Source organism: Sceloporus occidentalis, unplaced genomic scaffold, assembly GCF_023333645.1.
Source record: "Sceloporus occidentalis isolate IW3139 unplaced genomic scaffold, rSceOcc1.0.p SCAF_1, whole genome shotgun sequence".
NCBI classification, from domain to species: Eukaryota; Metazoa; Chordata; class Lepidosauria; order Squamata; family Phrynosomatidae; genus Sceloporus; species Sceloporus occidentalis.
In genome coordinates this window covers 240,138,284-240,158,840 of record NW_028316981.1, presented here as the reverse complement: position 1 = coordinate 240,158,840, position 20,557 = coordinate 240,138,284, and the positions used below count along the sequence as shown (strand labels likewise).

The 20,557-nt window shown below is 45.8% G+C and overlaps 1 protein-coding gene across 1 annotated transcript in view; it reads left to right on the top strand.

The window, feature by feature from the left end:
* The window catches only part of LOC149323669 (fructose-1,6-bisphosphatase isozyme 2), a 58,107-nt gene extending 40,007 nt beyond the window's left edge, over window positions 1–18,100 (top strand). Inside the window, exons 5-7 of the mRNA XM_089490859.1 lie at window positions 8,874–9,011; window positions 13,443–13,562; window positions 16,809–18,100. Of these exons, the coding sequence (XP_089346985.1) occupies window positions 8,874–9,011; window positions 13,443–13,562; window positions 16,809–17,003 (453 nt within the window). The 3' untranslated portion in view covers window positions 17,004–18,100. The remainder of the gene's footprint in view (window positions 1–8,873; window positions 9,012–13,442; window positions 13,563–16,808) is intronic.
* Window positions 18,101–20,557: the final 2,457 nt, after the last annotated feature.

The window sequence follows — 20,557 nt, the reverse complement described above, 5'->3', positions numbered from 1 at the left end:
GTGCTCCCCTCGTCTTCCCCATTGGTGCAGAGCTGCGTCCCGTCACTTGAGCCCGGCAAAGGCAGCTCGACCTGGATGGCACATTTTAAGCCTGGGTGGAACCGGTGGGATTGTCCTGCCCCAAATGGGGAAATGTCCACACCCAACGTCTGAGTGGCACAGCTTGGAAAGGTATGATGGCATCCTTCTCCTGCCACGCCCTCCTGCCGCTGCCTGGCCTCTGCTGCCTTCTGTGCCCCTGGTGGAGTTGGGGAAAGAGGGAAGGCTTGCTTCTGGTTTGGCTGCTGGTCTTCCTGAGGGCTGGAGGAATAGCTTTTGAAGCTTCCCACTCCTGCCATGCCCTCCTAATGCTGTCTTGCCTCTGCTGCCTTCTGTGCCCCAGGTGGAGTTGGGTGAAGAGGGAAGGCTTGCTCCTGGCTTGCCTGCTGGTCTTCCTGAGGGCTGGAGGAGTGGCTTTTGAAGCTTACCACTGCTGCCATGCCCTCCTGCTGCTGCCTGGCCTCCGTTGCCTTCTGTGCCCCTGGTGGAGTTGGGGGAAGAAGGAAGGCTTGCTACTGGCTTGTCTGCTGGTCTTCCTGGGGACTGGAGGAGTGCCTTTTGAAGCTTACCACTGCTGCCACACCCTCCTGCTGCTACCTGGCCTCTGCTCCCTTCTGTGTCCCTGGTGAAGATGGAAACCTTGTTTTTGGCTTGGCTGCTGGTCATCCAGAGGGCTGCAGGAGTGGCTTTTAAAGCTTACCACTCCTGCCATGCCCTCCTGCTGCTACCTGGCCTCTGCTGCCTTCTGGATTATTGGGAGCCCTCCTCTCTCATGGGAAGGGAGGGATCGAGAGGGGAAGGGGAAGAAGGGAAGGAAGGAGGGGAAGGGGAAGAAAGGAAGGAAAGAGGGGAAGGGGGAAGGAGGGAAGGAAGGAGGGGAATTGGGAAGGAGGGAAGGAAAGGGATGTAGGAAAGGAGGGGAAAAAAGAAGGAAGGAAGGAAGGACAGAGGGAATGAAAGAAATAAAGAAAAATGGAAGGAGGGAAAGAAAAGGAAGGAATGAAGAAGGAAAAAAAGAAAGAAGGAAGGAAGGCATGAAAGAAAGAAAGGAAACAGAGAAGGGAGGGAGGAAGTGATAGAAGGAAGGAAGGGGAAAAGAAAGGAAGGAACAAAAGAAAGAAAGGAAAAAGGGAAGGGGGGAGGAATAAGGGAAAGAGGGAGTGAAGTAAGAGGAGGGAAGGTAAGGAGTGGGAGGAAGGGAGGGAGGAAGAAAAAAAGAGGTAGAAAGGAAGGAAGGAGGAAAGAAAGAAAGAAAGAGGGAGGGAGGGAGGGAAGGAAAAAAGGACAAAAGGAAGGGAGGGAGGGAAAGAGAGAGGGAGCAGAAAGGCAGGAAGTAGAAAAAAGAAAAGAGGGAAGGAGGGAATGAGGTAGAAACAGAAGGGAAAGGAGGGAAGAAAGAAGAGAGGAGGAAAGGGAGGGAGGAAGCAAAGAAAGAAAGAAAGAAAGAAGAGAGGGAGGGAAGGAAGGAAGGAAGGAAGGAAGAGAGTAAAGAAGGAGCATAGAAAGGAGAGAGGGAGGGAGTAAAAAAAGAGGAAAGAGGAGGAAGGAGATGAAGGGAAGGAAAGAGGGACAGGAAAGAGGTAGCGGAAGGAGGGAGAGGAAAGAGGTACAGGAAGGAGGGAGAGGAAAGTGGGAGAGGAAAGAGGAGGAAGGGGTGGAAGGAAGGAAGGAAAGAAGAGAGAACTATATTTCCCAGCAGCCCCTGCCCACCATGCCCTTCAATCCTGCCACTGCTGGTCAGTTGGTTGTCGCTTAGGGGAGCCCAGCCAACAGACCAGCAGTGGCGGGATGGAAGGGCATAGTGGGCAGCGGCTGCTGTGAAATATAGTTCTCTCTTCCTTCCTTCCTTCCACCTCTTCCTCCTCTTCGCTACTTCCTTCTTTGCTTAAGCCGAGGTTTGAATCCAGCCAGAGCTCAAAGCACCCGGCTGGCCTCTGAGAGTTGAAGTCCCAGAGTTCAATCCAGACCCGTTTTTGGGTGCTAGTGTTCCCCTAGTCTTCCCCATTGGTGCAGATCTGTGTCCCGTCACTTGAACCCGGCAAAGGCAGCTCAACCTGGATGGCACATTTTAAGCTTGGGTGGAACCGGTGGGGTTGTACAGCCCCAAATGGAGAAATGTCCACACCCAACGTCCGAGTGGCACAGCTTGGAAAGGCATAATGGCATCCTTTTCCTGCCACACCCTCCTGCTGCTGCCTGGCCTCTGCTGCCTTCTGTGCCCCTGGTGGAGTCGGCGAAAGAAGGAAGGCTTTATTCTGGCTTGGCTGCTGGTCTTCGTAAGGGCTGGAGGAGTGGCTTTTGAAGCTTGCCACTCCTGCCTCCTGCTGCTGCCTGGCCTCTGCTGCCTTCTGTGCCCCTGGTGGAGTTGGGGGAAGAGGGAAGGCTTGCTTCTGGCTCGGCTGCTGGTCTCCCTGAGGGCTAGAGGAGTGGCTTGTAAAGCTTGCCACTCTTGCCACGCTCTCCTGCTGCTGCCAGGCCTCTGCTGCCTTCTGGACCCCTGGTGGAGTTGGGGAAAGAGGGAAGGCATGCTTCTGGCTTGGCTGCTGGTCTCCCTGAGGGCTAGAGGAGTGGCTTGTAAAGCTTGCCACTCTTGCCATGCTCTCCTGCTGCTGCCTGGCCTCTGCTGCCTTCTGGACCCCTGGTGGAGTTGGGGAAAGAGGGAAGGCTTGATTCTGGCTCGGCTGCTGGTCTTCCTGAGGGCTGAAGGAACGGCTTTTGAAGCTTACCACTGCTGCCATGCCCTCCGGCTGCTGCCTGGCCTCTGCTACCTTCTTTGCCCCTGGTGGAGGTTGGAGAAGAGGGAAGGCTTGATTCTGGCTTGGCTGCTGGTCTTCCTGAGGGCTGGAGCAGTGGCTTTTGAAGCTTACAACTCCTCCCACCCCTTCTGCTTCTGCCTGGCCTCTGTTGCCTTCTTTGTCCCTGGTGGAGTTGGTGGAAGAGGGAAGGCTTGCTTCCGGTTTGGATGCTGGTCTTCATGAGGTCTGGAGGAATGGCTTTTGAAGCTTCCCACTCCTGCCACAACCTCCTTCTTCTGCCTGGCCTCTGCTGCCTTCTGTGCCCCTGGTGGAGTTGGTCAAAGAAGGAAGGCTTGCTTCTAGCTTGGCGGCTGGTCTTCCTGAGGGCTGGAGGAGTGGCTTTTGAAGCTTACCACTCCTGCCATGCTCTCCTGCTGCTGCTTGGCCTCTGCTGCCTTCTGTGCCCCTGAAGGAATTGGGGGAAGACGGAAGGCTTGCTTCTGGCTTGGTTGCTGGTCTCCCTGAGTTTTGGAGGAGTGGCTTTTGAAGCTTACCACTGCTGCCATGCCCTCCTGCTGCTGCCTGGCCTCTGTTGCCTTCTTTTCCCCTGGTGGAGTTGGGGGAAGAGGGAAGGCTTGCTTCTGGCTTTGCTGCTTGGCTTCCTGAGGGCTGGAGGAATGGCTTTTGAAGTTTCCCACTCCTGCCATGCCCTCCTGCTTCTGCCTGTCCTCTGTTGCCTTCTTTGCCCCTGGTGGAGTTGGGGGAAGAGGGAAGGCTTGCTTCTGCCTTGGCTGCTGGTCGTCCTGAGGGCTGGAGCAGTGGCTTTAAAAGCTTGCCACTCCTGCCTCGCTTTCCTGCTGCTGCCTGGCCTCTGCTGCCTTCTGTGTCCCAGGTGGAGTTGGGGGAAGAGGGAGGGCTTCCTTCTGACTTGGCTGCTGGTCTTCCTGAGGGCTGGAGGAATGGCTTTTGAAGCTTACCACTGCTGCCATAACCTCCTGCTGCTGCCTGCTGCCTTCTGTGCCCCTAGTGGAGTTGGGGGAAGAGGGAAGGCTTGCTTCTGGCTTGGGTGCTGCTCTTCCTGAGGCCTGGAGGAATGGCTTTTGAAGCTTGCCAAGCCTGCCTCGCCCTCCTGCTGCTGCCTGGCCTCTGCTGCCATCTGTGCCCCTGGTGGAGTTGCGGGAAGAGGGAAGGCTTGCTTCTGGCTTGGCTGCTTGGCTTCCAGAGGACTGGAGGAATGACTTTTGAAGCTTACCACTGCTGCCGTGCCCTCCTGCTGCTGCCTGGCCTCTGCTGCCTTCTGTGCCCCTGGTGGAGTTGGGCAAAGAGGGAAGGCTTGCTTCTGGCTTGGCTGCTTGGCTTCCTGAGGGCTTGAGGAATGACTTTTGAAGCTTACCACTGCTGCCGTGCCCTCCTGCTGCTGCCTGGCCTCTGCTGCCATCTGTGCCCCTGGTGGAGTTGGGCAAAGAGGGAAGGCTTGCTTCTGGCTTGGCTGCTTGGCTTCCTGAGGGCTGGAGGAATGACTTTTGAAGCTTACCACTGCTGCGTGCCCTCCTGCTGCTGCCTGGCCTCTGCTGCCATCTGTGCCCCTGGTGGAGTTGAGCAAAGAGGGAAGGCTTGCTTCTGGCTTGGCTGCTTGGCTTCCAGAGGACTGGAGGAATGACTTTTGAAGCTTACCACTACTGCCGTGCCCTCCTGCTGCTGCCTGGCCTCTGCTGCCTTCTGTGCCCCTGGTGGAATTGGGCAAAGAGGGAAGGCTTGCTTCTGGCTTGGCTGCTTGGCTTCCTGAGGGCTGGAGGAATGGCATTTGAAGCTTACCACTGCTGCCATGCCCTCCTAATGCTGTCTTGCCTCTGCTGCCTTCTGTGCCCCTGGTGGAATTGGGTGAAGAGGGAAGGCTTGCTTCTGGCTTGGCTGCTTGGCTTCCAGAGGACTGGAGGAATGACTTTTGAAGCTTACCACTACTGCCGTGCCCTCCTGCTGCTGCCTGGCCTCTGCTGCCTTCGGTGCCCCTGATGGAGTTGGGCAAAGAGGGAAGGCTTGCTTCTGGCTTGGCTGCTTGGCTTCCTGAGGGCTGGAGGAATGGCATTTGAAGCTTACCACTGCTGCCATGCCCTCCTGCTCCTGCCTGGCCTCTGCTGCCTTCTTTGTCCCTTGTGGAGTTGGTGGAAGAGGGAAGGCTTGCTTCTGGCTTGGCTGCTGGTCTTTCTTAGTGCTGGAGGACTGGACTTTGATGCTTACAACTCCTCCCACCCCCTCCTGCTTCTGCCTGGCTTCTGCTGCCTTCTTTGTCCCTTGTGGAGTTGGTGGAAGAGGGAAGGCTTGCTTCTGGCTTGGCTGCTGGTCTTCCTGAGGTCTGGAGGAATGGCTTTTGAAGCTTCCAACTCCTGCCACAACCTCCTGCTGCTGCCTGGCCTCTGCTGCCTTCTGTGCTCCTGGTGGAGTTGTGGGAAGATGGAAGGCTAGCTTCCTCCTTGGCTGCTGGTCTTCCTGAGGGCTGGAGGAGTGGCTTTTAAAGCTTGCCACTCTTGCCACGCTCTGCTGCTGCTGCCTGGCCTCTGCTGCCTTCTGTGTCCCTGGTGGAGCTCGGGGAAGAGGGAAGGCTTGCTTCTGGCTTGGCTGCTTGGCTTCCTGAGGGCTGGAGGAGTGGCTTTTAAAGCTTACCACTCCTGCCATGCCCTCCTGCTTCTGCCTGGCCTCTGCTGCCTTCTGTGCCCCTGGTGGAGTTGGGGGAAGACGGAAGGCTTGCTTCTGGCTTGGCTGCTGGTCTTCCTGAGGACTGGAGGAGTGGCTTTTGAAGCTTACCACTGCTGCCATGCTCTCCTTCTGCTGCCTGGCCAGTGCTGCCTTTTGTGCCCCTGGTGGAGTTTGGAGAAGAGGGAAGGCTTGCTTCTGGCTTGGCTGCTTGTCTTATTGAGGGCTGGAGGAGTGGCTTTTAAAGCTTAGCACTCCTGCCATGCCCTCCTGCTTCTGCCTGGCCTCTGCTGCCTTCTGTGCCCCTGGTGGAGTTGGAGGAAGACGGAAGGCTTGCTTCTGGCTTGGCTGCTGGTCTTCCTGGGGGACTGGAGGAGTCGCTTTTGAAGCTTACCACTGCTGCCACAACCTCCTGCTGCTGCCTGCCCTTTGCTGCCTTCTTTGCCCCTGGTGGTGTTGGGGGAAGAGGGAAGGCTTGCTTCTGGCTTGGATGCTTGGCTTCCTGACGGCTGGAGGAGTGGCTTTTGAAGCTTACCACTCCTGCCATGCCCTCCTGCTGTTGCCTGGCCTCTGCTGCCTTCTGTGCCCCTGGTGAGGTTGGGGGAAGAGGGAAGGCTTGCTTCTGGCTTGGCTGCTGGTCTTCCTGAGGGCTGGAGGAGTGGCTTTTTAAAGCTTACCATTCTTGCCACTCTCTCCTGCTCCTGCCTGGCTTCTGCTGCATTCTGTGCCCCTGCTGAAGTTTGGGGAAGAGGGAAGGCTTGCTTCTGGCTTGGCTGCTGGTCTTCCTGAGGTCTGGAGGAATGGCTTTTGAAGCTTCCCACTCCTGCCACAACCTCCTGCTGCTGGCTGGCCTCTGCTGTCTTCTGCTCCCCCATTGCTTAGCCACCCACATTCACGAACACCAAAATCCACATCCACAAAAAGACTCGAGGGCCCCATGGCAGATCTGTAGACAGAATGATTCTTCTTCTACAGTGGGGGCTTCTTGACCTGTCCGGCTGAAGACCAACAATGGCAGAAACAGCAGGAGAACTAGACTATATCCAGCCATGTTCGGTTCTCAAAGCCCTAGTGCCCAACTGGATGCATTCTGGAACCTTTTGAGCCATGTAGCTGAACTCCCATTGTGAGTTCAAATGACCTCAGGGTTCTGCTGTGCTGTCATGGTTGACTCAAAGATATATGCCCTTGTTACTCTGTAAAGTCAGTGTCTCACAGCACCTTTGAGACTGAAAGAGATAATTAGGCAGGAGGAGCTTTCCTAAAGTCTAATTTCATGAGGCCACTATGACCACGATGTGGATATCTGGTCTTATAGGATAAGACCGTAACATTTATTTTATTGTATTGATAAAATCAGTTCCCCCTCCTTCTCCATGGATTCTCCAAAACAAACCACCTGATTTTTATTTTTATGTGTTTATGTTATTTCTAGCCTGCTTTTCTCCTGGATCAGGCTATTGGCTAGGATGGGCTGATCTGAGGCAGAGAACATGGGAAACTCTCTTTCTCTGTGTCCATCAGGGGCACAAGATGCGAGTCCCTTGCCATTTATCAGGATTTGCGGAATTAGCAAAACATCCTTCCTCCAGACTTTAAAGCAGAGCACTCCTTAACGCTGTGTCTACATCACACGACATCCCATTATTAGATCAGTTTCGTAGCAGCTGAGCCTCCATCCTATGGAATCCTGGGAGTTTCCGTTTTCTATGATATTTTAGCCTTCTCTCTCAGAGAGTTCTGGTGCCACAGCAAACTACTGCACATCCCAAGATTTCTATCAGATGGAGCCAAGGTCCTGCAGAATCATGGCTGTGGTCTCCTTGATTGAGTCTATCCATCTAATATGTAATCTTCTTCTCTTTCTACTGCCCTCCAGTTTTCCCAGCATTGTTATTTTTTTTTCTAGTGAGTAATCTTTTCTCATGATATGTCCTAAGTAGGACAGCTTCAATTTAGGGGCAAAGCAGACGGCCCCATAGGTGCAGCATCTGGTCACTACAGCTGTTATCAGGCTGGGACCACAGCAACCACAGGGCCCGCTCCCAAGTGGGCCGCTACCACATTCACAAGCTGTTCTAGCCAGGAGTCAATCTAAATTGACTTTCTTTTTGGGCCAGCTTTTTGCCCTTTAGTGCAGCATGGCTTTTGGCCATTATGTGGGTGTGTGTCATCTAAATGCAAAGCCTACAAAGCAGTCAGAAGATGCTTTATTGGCCCATGCATTTCAGGTCCATGTCATCTTGGCTTCCATGGAGAGTTCAGGCCTAATCTGTTCCAGAACCAATTTGCTTATCATTTGGCCACCCATGGTATACTTAACACTCTTCTCCAGCAATATATCTCAAATGATTTAATTTTCTTTCTATCCACTTTCTTCACTGTCCAGCTCTCACATCCATACATGGTGATTGGAAATATCATGGTTTGGGCAATCCCAACTTTGGTATTCTGCTTTATATATCTTTGCACTTTAAGATTTTGTCTAGTTCTTTCATAGCTGCCCTTCCCAATCCCAGTGTTCATCTTATTTCTTGACTGCTATTCCCAGTCAATGATTGATCCAAGGCATGGGAAATCTTTAACTACAGTGATCTCTCCAGATTCATCTCTATCATCCATCACTATTGATGAGGCTGGCAAGGTGTGTTGGAAATTACAGTCCAGCAACATCTGAAAGGCTACACATTTCCCATCACTGCCATCAACATTTGACACATTCACTGCATCCTCTCTTTGCTTTCTCTCTGTGGTCTGGACTTCTTTTATAAGGTCTTCCTGCATTAAAGTGATGATTGGTTGATAGGCTAGAATAATCAGCTGATGAAAGGTCATGAGGAATGATTATTTCCAGATTGGTGGAAAGTTCTTGTTTTGGATTTAGGAATACAGCCTCAATGGGAAAGTGATATTCTTCAGAGAAATAGTCCAGTACTAGTCTTGTAGTCTAAATATTGAAGATCAGAGACATAATTTTGAGATGTGGATATAATGGGGGTGAAGAAGTGTGAGATCAATACTTTTGGAGAAACTGATGTAGTACAGGGGGTTATGCTTCCTGCTTCAGAGTGCCTGTTTGCTTTGACTTTGACTTTATGTATCTGGAAAGAAAAGAAATGTGCCAAAGACACCATTAGTCTCCAAATCCTCTTATCCAAAAGTAATTAACAGTGCAATCCCTTCTGTGCTTACTTGGAAGTAAAGTCCAGTGGGTCCTACTCCCTTGTAGGTCTGTTTTAAATTGCATCAAATCTTGAAACATTACCAGAGATCTTTTTTTTTACTGTTTGGAGGAATGGAGAACATTAATCTATTAAGTTAGATGAATAGAAGTGATAAGTCTCCTGAATGTCATAAAGGTGACATTACTACATTTAATAACTGTGCCATCAATTAACTATTTTGCAGGCTCTTGGTGAATTCATCTTGGTGGAAAAAGATGTGAGAATAAAAAAGAAAGGGAAAATCTACAGCCTGAATGAGGGTTATGCGAAGTACTTTGATCCTGCTGTAACAGAGTACATACAGAAGAAGAAATTTCCTGAGGTAATGAATTACTGTATATCATTTTGCTGCCACTTTATTACAGATGTTACTGTAGTATCCTTGCTGAACTAAATCTATTTGCTACGATGTACAATGTTGTACTGTTTAAAATTTATACACTGAAAAGTTATACAATTTATATACTTTAGCTGTCAATATCATGCCAATCCTATGCCAGAATTTATGCAATTTTAAAACCACATTCATAGCACTAGACAATGCGGTCTTATTTATCTGGCAAACCAATATACAATATAATATTTACCTGATGTTATTTTAGCTTAGGATACTTCTAATCTTCTCCTATGGACCATAGCAGAACTGTAAACAGAAACAGGGAACACTCAGCATTAAGGTCTACTGTGACTTGTGAACCAAACACGTTAGTGTTTCATCTGATTCTGTACTGAGAGCTCCAGATTGCAATTGTAACTACAAATTTGGGTTTATTTTGATCTTGACTTAAAGATATTCCATTAATGAATGCTTGTATTCAGTTTAAAAAAAAATTCCTTCTTTTCCATAAAACATTATTTTACACTGTGATCATCATGGCTTTAATTCTGGTTTGATGGACTGAGATCAAATAACTGGTCCTCAGATCTGAAAATTATTGTTTGTGCTAAACTGCATTACAACAATTTATGCAGTTTCTCAAGAAGTGGTTTGATTTCATGGAATGCTAAACTCTTTGGCTTGATGACTTTCACAAAGTCAGCAAGCATGAGAATACAGAAACGTATTTTTCCAATGTCAGGGTTTTTTTTATCAGGGTATTTTTGCACAAGTTAGGACATGACCTAAAAACCTGACCTTTGAAACCAAACATTTTGTAAAGCTAATGCAAAATAACTCCAAAATGAATACGGTACAAACAAAAACGAACTAGTGACATTAGTACATCTCATGCTGCCTACATTTCAAAGAAAGAAACTTCAGACAGCAAAATTCACTGACGGTTCACTTCCGTTCCTCAGCTTGCTCAGCTAACATCAACAGCATCTGTTTAACCAATACTTTCAATATACTGTTAACTTAATAAAACTAGTATGGTTAAGCATACATTATAAAAACCAGTTTAAGATAACGTTATTTAAACTTGTATCTCCAGCAATGCTGGAAAGAATTATTCATTTTAAAAGAGTAAATGATACTTGAGCATCCACTAATTGCCTTAGAGGACTCCAGCTGTACTTTCTTTATCTCTTTGTGCAATTTGATGGGAGGAAAGAAACCTTCAGCTAAAGGAACAGGATCAATTAATTGATTCATGGTTTGAAAGCCAGTAAATGTTGTTTGTCATTTTTAATGTCCAGCTGCTCATTTTCCTCTCAAAAGAGTTTCCTCCTTCATCCCAGCTGTAAAAATGGTTTTTACAGGCTGCTGAAGAAGTGTTATGACATTTGCTGTGTCAGAGAAATGAACCATTATCCGATGCCCTTGTAAGGCCCAACCAACCCAAGGCCTCTCATACCAGGTGGCTGGAGCTCTTGCATTGTGTATTGAGACTAGCTTCCTGAGATAAAATGAAAAGAAACAGAACATCTAGTGATAGTGCTCATCACAGGATTGTTTCTTTTGTTATGTGGTTAGTAGTTCCTTCTCAGAATACAGGTGCAAGATAATATCACAAATGAACAATCTGAGAAAGTGCGCGCGCACACACACACACACACACACACAAATCTAGCAAGTGAAAATAGCCTTTTCAGCATTTTAAGAATACAAGTTGCTATTGTTTTTAAACAGTGACTTGTATGGTTCTTTAAGATCATGGATGGAACCAATATTCAGACTCAATGGCATCTAGCAGGGCTCCTGACCTCAAAAGCTGATGTTCCAACTGTACAAATTCCACATCTGACACCCCAAATGAAAAAAGCAGAGTAAAGGAAAATCAAACCAAAGCAAGTTTTGCTTGCACCTGGGATTAGCAGCAGTTAAAAACAAACAAAACAAGAATCAATAATTTATATCTGCTATAGAGCAATGGGTCATTTGGGAATCCACCTTAATTCATTAACTAGTGGGATATCCCCTTGGCTTGTGCTGCAATGGAAATCCCAGCTCACTGACACCAGTGCAAGGGCTGTTCCTGCGGCTTCATTTCTTCAAAACTTGGGTTTACCTGTTTTTTGCCAGGATTGCCTGAGCACAACTCAGCAACAGGTTAAAACTAGTTCATTTTGCACTTCAGTCAATAGGACCTACAATGCAGTCTTTCAGTAATATGTCATCTTTGCCAAACTGAGACAGCTGTTCTGCATTGGCAGCAGGAAAAAAAGACACAAAAATAAGTGTACTACAAGGGCATTTACAAGGACACCACAAAATATCACCTGCCAGAAGAGGACAGTGAGAAGGCAGAGGTGCTGGTCAAAAAGAAGAAGGTGTTCTAATGGTGTTTGGACAGTTTGTTTCGAAATAGTGTTGATTCAAGTCCATGCTGTCCTTGTCATTTAACAAACCTAATGTGCCTAGTTTTCCTCCTGTGTTTACAACTGTACATTATGAGTTTTCTAATTGCAAAGTTATTTTCAACAGTACATTTTGCGTCCCAATTCATGTTAAACCCCTGCCCCCCCCCCCCCCCCCCCCGTGGCTTGCTCTGATGTCAGTGGGTGATGAATCCGTTCCTGGTTTTACTCCAAACTTTTAAGAAGTTGTTGCTACAGTTGTTGTCATTTTATTTATTTATATCCTGCTTTTCTCCTGATTTAGAAACTCAAGGTGGCTAACAACAAATCTAAAACAGTACACGGTAAAGACAAAACAAAAGCATTAAAATGTGGATACAAAGTTTTAAAAATAATTAAACAATTTTTAAAAGTTAAAAACATGACACAGTAAAAATTAAAATGTATTTCAAGTTATTCTCAATGCTGAACTTATTTAGTAGTTGGGATACAGCACCTTGGGTAACACCTGCAAAATTCATACTAAACCTTGGAGCAAATTCACCATGCCAAAGACATGGGTGCCACTGCCACCAACTGCCCATATCGACCCAGTAGGACCCCCTTATCCTGGACTTACCATGGAAAGACAACCATGGACAATAGCAAACCCTATTGAAATGAATGAGTTCCATGGGAAGCATACTATTATTATTATTGTTATTATTATTATTACTATGTTTGTTTATATAGCGCCATAGACTTTACATAGCACTTTACAAACCATAGAATCATGCTGGAGGACCTAGAAAATATGCAGAGAAAACATATATATTTTTTGGAAGTGGGTAAGTGAAATCACAGGTACCAGTCCCATGGTTCTGGGGATCTTACTGTATAACTCTTATGTGGGTCACTTAGGAAGTATCAGATGCCCTGTAGAAACACATAGGCAGATGCAAGTAGATTATTACAGCATCCTTCCTCTCATTAGCTTTTTTAAGGAATGGAAACCAGAATAATTCCAAGATGTCAGTGAATATCTGTAGTCTTTATCAACTGAAAGAGATGTTAACTTCCCACCTGTAAGTGAAATGACTATAAGCATATGACAGGTGATGAAAGCAGAGTAACAATTCCCGAGGGAAATTACACAGGCAATAGGCCACTCTAAGACTGACTTACTGTTGGTTCCCTTGCCCATTCTTTGCTTTCCCCTGCTATAGCCTCATGGATTTTAATGCTGTCCTCTTCCACATCAGGCAGGCTGAGGCAGGTTCATTAGCAGAAATGAAGCTTTGACTTCCTCTCTTGTTGCCCAAGAGCATTTAAAGATATAGGTCCCATATTTCATTTAAGGATTTGTTGACTCTTTGATCTATAATTTAACTTTTCCTAATTGATTTCAAAGCCAAATCCATCATACATGGAGTAGCTTTTAAGAAACATATATATAACTGGAGGCACAGCTGAAATTAAATGTTTCCACCACCACCCAATTGCTTAGTCTAGTTCATGGGATGGGGACTGGCTAGCCCTACTCCAGATGTGACTGGATCCAGCCAAATAGGCTCATCTGAGTAGAGCTGATAGGAACTGAGAGACAATATCATCTGGAAGGCCATATATGTTTTCTTTAGTACCAGTAATATATGCCTTCATGTGCTGATACAATTCAAGAAACCAGGACATTGTACTGGCTGCCAGCACATGGGGTGTGTCTATGTGCCTGCAAGCTGCCTATCAACTTGTGGTGACTCCATGAATTTCCTAGGGTTTTCTTAGGCAAGGCAATGGCTTTGCCAGTTCCTTCCTTTGAAATATAGCCTACAGCACCTAGTATCCCTGGCAGTCCCCTTGCCAGTACTAACTAGACTTGAACTGTATAGCTTCCAGGATCAGACAGGACCAGATGTGCCTTCGGGGCATTTATGCTCCTGTGGTTCTCTTGGAAATAGAACTAACATCAAGGTTTGCATTGAAAAGCAAATGTGAACAAGGACTAACTAATATATCAATTGTCTCTATTCCACAGGAAGGCGCTGCTCCCTATGGAGCCCGATATGTTGGCTCCATGGTGGCTGATGTTCACCGTACGTTGGTGTATGGTGGGATCTTTTTGTATCCAGCTAACCAGAAGAGTCCAAAGGGAAAGGTAAGTCCTTTTCCCCCCCAATTATTGTTATCGACCTCCTTCCCATAAAAACTGGGTTTTCCAGGGTCTTCAAGAAAACTATGTTAGGGATCAAGGTGCCACCAAACTCTTTGAGGCAGACATAAGAAGGGAATGGTGTATCACAACTTTTTGTATGAAGCAAAAGAAAAATGAAAATAGAGTTTAATAATGTCCACTATAACTGTGCGGTTGCTGTTCTACTGTTCTGCAAGTCACCTGTCAACTTATGGTGACTGCCTGATTTTCACAGGTTTTCATAGGGAAAGAATATTCAGAGGTAGTTTGCCAATTTCTTCCTCTGAAACATAGCCTACAGCACCTGGTATTCATTAGCAGACTTCCATCCAAGTACTAACCAGGGCTGACCCTGCTTAGCTTCCAGTGTCAGACAGGATTTGGTGCCTTTATGGTATTTAGAAGTCAAGTAGCTCATCATAAATCCAATTATCAGCAGAGTCCATGTTTGAAATAATGTGACTGTGTTGTTTCCTAAGTTTACAAGACTACATTTTAGGCTGCATCTGCACTGTAGCAATAATGCAGTTTGTCAATGCTTTAACTACCATGGCTCAGTGCTATGGAATTCTGGGTTTGCAGTTTTGTGAGATATTTGGCCTTCTCTGTCAGAGGGCTCTGGTGCCACAAAAAACTACAAATCCCAGAGTTCCATAGGATGGAGCCATTGCAGTTAAAGAGGGGTCAAACTGCATTATTTCTGAAGTGCAGATGCGCCCTTGCCTTGTAACCTTCTTAGTCTGCTGTGCATGGTTTTCAAGGAGCCATAGCAAGGTTCTGATAAAATCAAAGAAGAATCATAGAGTTGGAAGAGACCTCAAGGGCCATTCAGTCCAACCCCCGGCCAGGCAGGAATTTTAATAAGAATAAATTAGTTGACTCCACAGGAATGTACATTATTAAGATTAAGATAAAATGTCATTACGATGTTTTATTTATTAGTCTTAGAATGTTTCTGTGGACCCATTAGTGTTGTGCCCTATCTGAATGCCTATATAAAATAATTGTGAAAGAAACCTAGTGTTTCACTTGAAAAAGGGCACAACTCAGAAATGAGTTCCCTGCTTAAACAAGAGATACAAATACTACAGTTGGCTCTCTGTATCCATGGAGTCAACCATCCACAGCTTGAATAAACATACCCCTCACCCCCCAAAGCAAACCCTGATTTTCCCATTCTATATAAGAGATATCATTTTACTACCCCTGTGAATATAATGAGACTTATGCATCCACAGATTTGGTAACCAGATTCCATCAGATACCAAGGACCCATTTTATTAATTGAGGTCCTATATTAGCTTAAACATGTACATGACAAAGGGGCTGTGCACACCAGCAGGCAAGGCCGGCTTGGGGGTGAAGTTGGGGCATGGCGTCCATATGACACATGCCCTGGCTCCACTCCCAGGGTGGCTTGATGCCGTGTGCCACACCACACAGCGCACGGCATCACAGTGTTCCTCTGGCGCTGTGTCCACATGATGCATTGCTGAAGGAGCACTGTAAAGCTGTGGTGCCACTGCTATCGAGCCCTTTGCAGGGTGCAAAAAGGAGCCACCTTTTGCAGCTCCTTTTTGCACCCTGCAAAGGCCAGATTGGGGCTGCGATGTGCAGTTGCCGTGGGCCCAATCTGGCTGTAAAAGGAGTGGTCTACACAGCCCCTAAGTAACTTCTTCTACCCTGACCCATCCAAACCTGATTGAAACAACATTCACCTGTGCTCTGATTACCGGCAGAATGGACCTGATGCCTAGTAAAGTAGGTTGAAAGGTGGGTTACTGTAACAGTTTTGTGTTCACAATTGTTACTTAGTCACAATTTTGATACTATTGCCACATCCATGATTGTAAATCTCCCCATCCCCTTTTATTAGTCATCAGCTTCATTGGGATAAGGAGGCTGTGTGCCATAATAAATATGTATAAGGAGGCCTATCCTGCCAATGCTAGGAGCACAGCTGAATGCCATGTCCATCAAGTATGTGGGGAGGAGAGTCAGAGAAGAAGTGATTCAGTTAAGTACTCAGTCACATGTAAGCAGATGCAAGATTCCAGCCATAATGCTTTTAACAATATAGGGTTCCCTTTTTTCCCTACAAAAAAACTTTTGAAACTTAATTTGGGAAGAAATTGTCACTGCTGATTATAGGATCAAATTATGTATTAAAAGCATGAAACTGACCTACAAGAAGAAAATTACAAATGAAATTGTAAAGTTAATTTAATGGGGACTGGGGAGGATCTTTTTCTCTATGCTTTGGTGTAGTATTTCTATAGCATCCAAAATATAAGATAAGTGTACAGAAAATAGCCTGAATGTCTAACGTCTCACAAGTGTGTGAATTGCTGACAGGTCTGCAAATCTTGTTTTAATTGTCATCATCATCACCACCACCATTACCAGTGATACCTTGCCTTTTCTGAAAAACCTGCTCTCAAAGCAGCTTAACTGCAACTCCCACCATTCTTCACCATTGGCAAAGATGCCTAAGGCTGCTAGGAGTTGCAGCTCAATATCTGGATAGCTGCACAAATGGCCTTGCAGATATTGTTGAACTGCAATTCCCATCCTACCTAATTCACTCTTTCTTAGCTTGACCTCCCTTACAGAGTTATTGTGAGGATTAAGTAAGAAGGAGAACAATGCATTTTACCTTGACCTCACTGAAAGAAAAGGCAGGATACAAATGTAGCTAAGAAAAAGAAGAAAAGAAAATATAGATTAAGGAAGTTTTATAATGCCATTATGGGTCATTGTTGTTAGAGCTGTCTACCATGAGCTTGTCTAGTTTCCCCTGTTGAAGCTAGTGGACATCACAGCACTCTGTGCGTGAGTGACTTCCTTACATTGATACTTGGAGAAGTCCTTTCATGTGTTGATCATAAATCTACTCCTAATCAATTTCATTGGGACTCCAAATTGCAGGATTAAGGAGTTAAGTCCCATTGATATCAATGGTGAAAATGTTAGCATGGCCTATGTTTCCCCACTGAAACAAACTGAAGCTTAAAACATTTAACATTAGTTGAATTGTTTGATTTTGGTTGTTGTTTAATAAAGCAGAATTGGAATTTAACTGAGGTTGACAAGTAAATCTACAAAAGCGTGTCTGTAACTTTCAAAACTGTTGAAACTAGAGGACACGCTTTTCACTTTTCTGAACTAATGCAAAAACATTGCAATAAAGGGTTTCCTCTTGTATTTCAGCTCCGACTCCTCTATGAGTGCAACCCTATAGCTTTCATCATTGAGCAGGCCGGAGGGATTGCTACAACTGGGACTGGGGCAGTGCTAGACGTGAAACCAGAATCGATTCATCAAAGAGTTCCCTTTATTGTTGGCTCTCCTGAGGATGTTCAAGAATACCTTTCCTTCGTGCAGAAACACCAAAAAAGCAGCTAATGGCCCTCTGATGTTTTCTGTGTTCACCTCCTTTTTCACTGTATATTGGGAAAAGGATGATGCTGAAAAATGAAACAAGGGCCAGAATCCTGTTGATGCACTTGCAGTTATTTCCCCCCCAAGGTCATGCAAGGTTGGCAAGGGAAAGCCGACAAAGGCTTGAATCCTGTTGGTGTCTTATACATATGTATACGTTCCCCCATGGAAGCAGCTAGATGTTTTTGCCCCATATGGCACATCCACATCTTGTTCAAGGTTGTTGAAGTGGAGTTGCACATGTGGATACACATGGACACTCATGCAGATTTGGTTCTGCATTCAGTTGTGCATTTGCTTTTCAGTTACCTAACATTGCCATTTAACACAAGGGTTGTGTAATCACAAGCAATATGTAATTATGCAGAGAGTTTCTCTACATAACTCTGATGTCTTGGCCAAAATTTGTGAGCTCTGAGCAGCCTGTTTACCATGTGTTCCTTCCTTTGTGGCCACAGTACCCTTGTCCTTGTTCTTTTCCCTGCCTGCTAATAGTGTCAGCATAGTGCACCAACACAATTCTGGCCAAAAATGTCCACTGTGCTGACATCAGTAGAAATGAAGCCATTCTGAAATGGTTCCTTTGTTGCTGACACAGAATATAAAACGGACAGTCTCAATTTCTCTCATATATGAAGAAAACCAAAGCACACTTGGTGTCTGTTAGTGAAGAGAGTAGACAATTGGTCAGCTACCTTCTTTTTTCTGAGGAAACAGAAAGGTTCAAACTTACATCTAATGTCACTTCAGCTGAATTGTCTGTTGCAAGTGTTTGTTTCCCATTAAACCACACACAGCTACCAGCCTTGTGATCTATGAAGTAATACATTTTTCTGCCCAACAATTTTTGCTATGGGTAATTGATCAAAACAAGAATGCCATTATCTTTGGCTCTCAGCCCACATTGACTAGACTTTGCAAAGCTAACGGGAAACCTAGCTTTGTGCAGATGAAGACTGTTCCTCTTGCACTGCCTTTGTGAGTTTATGCACAGTTAAAAATTCATCTCTAAGTAGGGTGTCTACATTCAGACAGCTTACACAAATGACTCATACATAGTAATGTTCTATGTATGGTGAGGGGGTGGTAGACTATATATTGGTTGTGCAGTTTAGGGTTGATGGGAGCTGCTGTCCAGTAACATGTTCAGTTTGACCCTACCCCATAGTGTAAATCCTACTGCCAGTTCCAACTAGAGTAAATCATTTAAATCAATGGGACATCCCTAAATGTTAACTTGCCACCCAGCAATTAACTCATAGGTCTACTCTAATTGGAACTAGCAAGTGGGTTTAGGTTGGTTTATTTAATATCTTGAAAGAGAGAAGTTTTATGTGTTCAGCTATGGACCTAAAACATCTTAGGAGTGTACCCTGCTCCAAGACACATACTTAACTCTAGCTGGTATTATTTTAGAGAGATACAGACATGTACGTCTCCCTTGTACCTCTGTATGTCATGTTTTAGGCTCTAAATACAGAGGTTGGTATTGCTTTCCTCCTGCTGTAGTACCCAAAGTTCCTGCTGGACTTACTGTGCAGCTTCTAAAGGTCACATACATGGCCATTTTATATTTCATGGATATATATATGGAACTGGGCAGTATTGGAGAAACATCTGACTGTGTCCCCATAGCCAGTGGCAAAATGATTACCTCCAAAGACCCAGTAAAGCTCAGTATTGATGCAATCATTTCCCTTCTGCCAACAAGGACATAGCCAGTTGCTTCTTCACTCCTGCCTACGTCCCATGAGGCACAGAATAGTCATGAAGAGGTGGGGTGGGCCTCAGAGGTTGTACAGTAAATTGGGGTGATGGTTTTGTATAGCTTGGCCTAGCATAAGTAGATATATGGAACCACTATGCTAAACTGAGCCATGATGAATTGTAACCATTATATGTCAAATGAATCTCAAGATACTTTGTCTCCGATTGTGGCTAGGGGGAAAAACAGTGGACAAAATAAGCCCTTGTACATAAGTCTAGCTAAATGAAAAATATAGATCTTTTGGAGCACACATGTGAGGGGGATGCTAGTGATAGGCTTAAACATAACCTATAAGCTTAAACACGGCAGTTAGTCACTGCTAAATGTTAAAATACAATGAAGTTTGTATATTGTCTTGGCTGTGCTTTTTGCTTCTGCCTGGATGGAAATGCCAGTAATGAGATGACTACATATCAAGCCCAAGCCTGAATCACTGTTTTGTGGGGTGTCAAATTTAAACTTTTGTTACCTGAAGCCATTGTTTGAAGACTGAATTCTGCAAGCACAAGCCTGGTTGGAACAAAGTCAGCTTATACAAAACAAAGAATCATTCAGGATGACAAAGCTGGAAGAAGCCAATACTCACAACGTTAATGGACTGCGAAGAATAGCCATACCTACTATTAATCATTCTCATATTTTACTTTATTCTCTTCAGAATGATCTTTGACACAATGAACTCTGCTGCCCACCATGAAGACATAGCAACAGATATTGTAGCACACTAGTGGATTGTTGATTCAATCCATCCAAACACTTAGGTATAATGGCTAGAATCTTGTTGGCCACTTAAAAATGCATAACCTAGAGTTATACACTCTTGTAATTGTTTTGTATTTATAAGCCCTATGGTGTTTAAGGGTGACATAGGGACCATTAAAGTTCCCTAGTCTCTTCTTACTGGGGAACAGCCACTGCAATTGACAAGGGTCCATTCCTGTCAATTGGGAAGCAGCTGGCTAACAGCTCTACTGCCTCCCCCCCCCCCACCCTTTGCATGAGCAATCCCCAGTGCAAAGCATAATTGCAACAAGGTTCCTTCTTTCACCTGTTGCACCCGAGATTACTATTGGTAGGGAGTGGGACTGCCAGCTGCTTCTATGATTCTATGAAATGACAGGGGAATGACCCCTGTCGATCACAGTGGCCCCTGCCCAATAAGGGAGGACTGGGGAACTGACAGTGGCCTCATTAGGTGGGTGTGGGGTGTATGGACCATGCTGGGTGACACCTGAGAGGAGGGATGACAGCTGGTTGGGCCCTCCTCCTGTTGTGTGTACGGTTCAGTGCTGCTGCTAGTGCCTGCCCTGTCTCTGCCTTCCTAGCTCTTGGCAGAGCAAGCCAAGGGACTGGGGAAGGAGCAGGGGCGAGCGCATGTGCCCCCCTCCCCAGTGCCTTGGGTGGCCTGCAGCTGGCCTAGTTGTGCAGAAAGGTGGTAGGGCAGGCTGCTGTTGCCTCCCCAGGACCCACTCTGGGTGACTCCAACACTAGGAATGCTACTGGGAACTGAGGTGGGATTTGCAGCATAGCACCATCACTACAGTGTATATACATACATAAATCCCCAATGGGATTCCAGCCAATGTTTCCCAGAGTAGCCTCCACTCATTTCAATTAATCTTAGTGAATTTGCTCATGAGTGCCAAGGAAACATGTGAAGTAACTGAATACTTTTCTAGAAGTGATTATAGGGACTATTTGTAGACAAATTGCAGGCAATAATAATTTTGTTTGAGTTTATTGGAAGCAG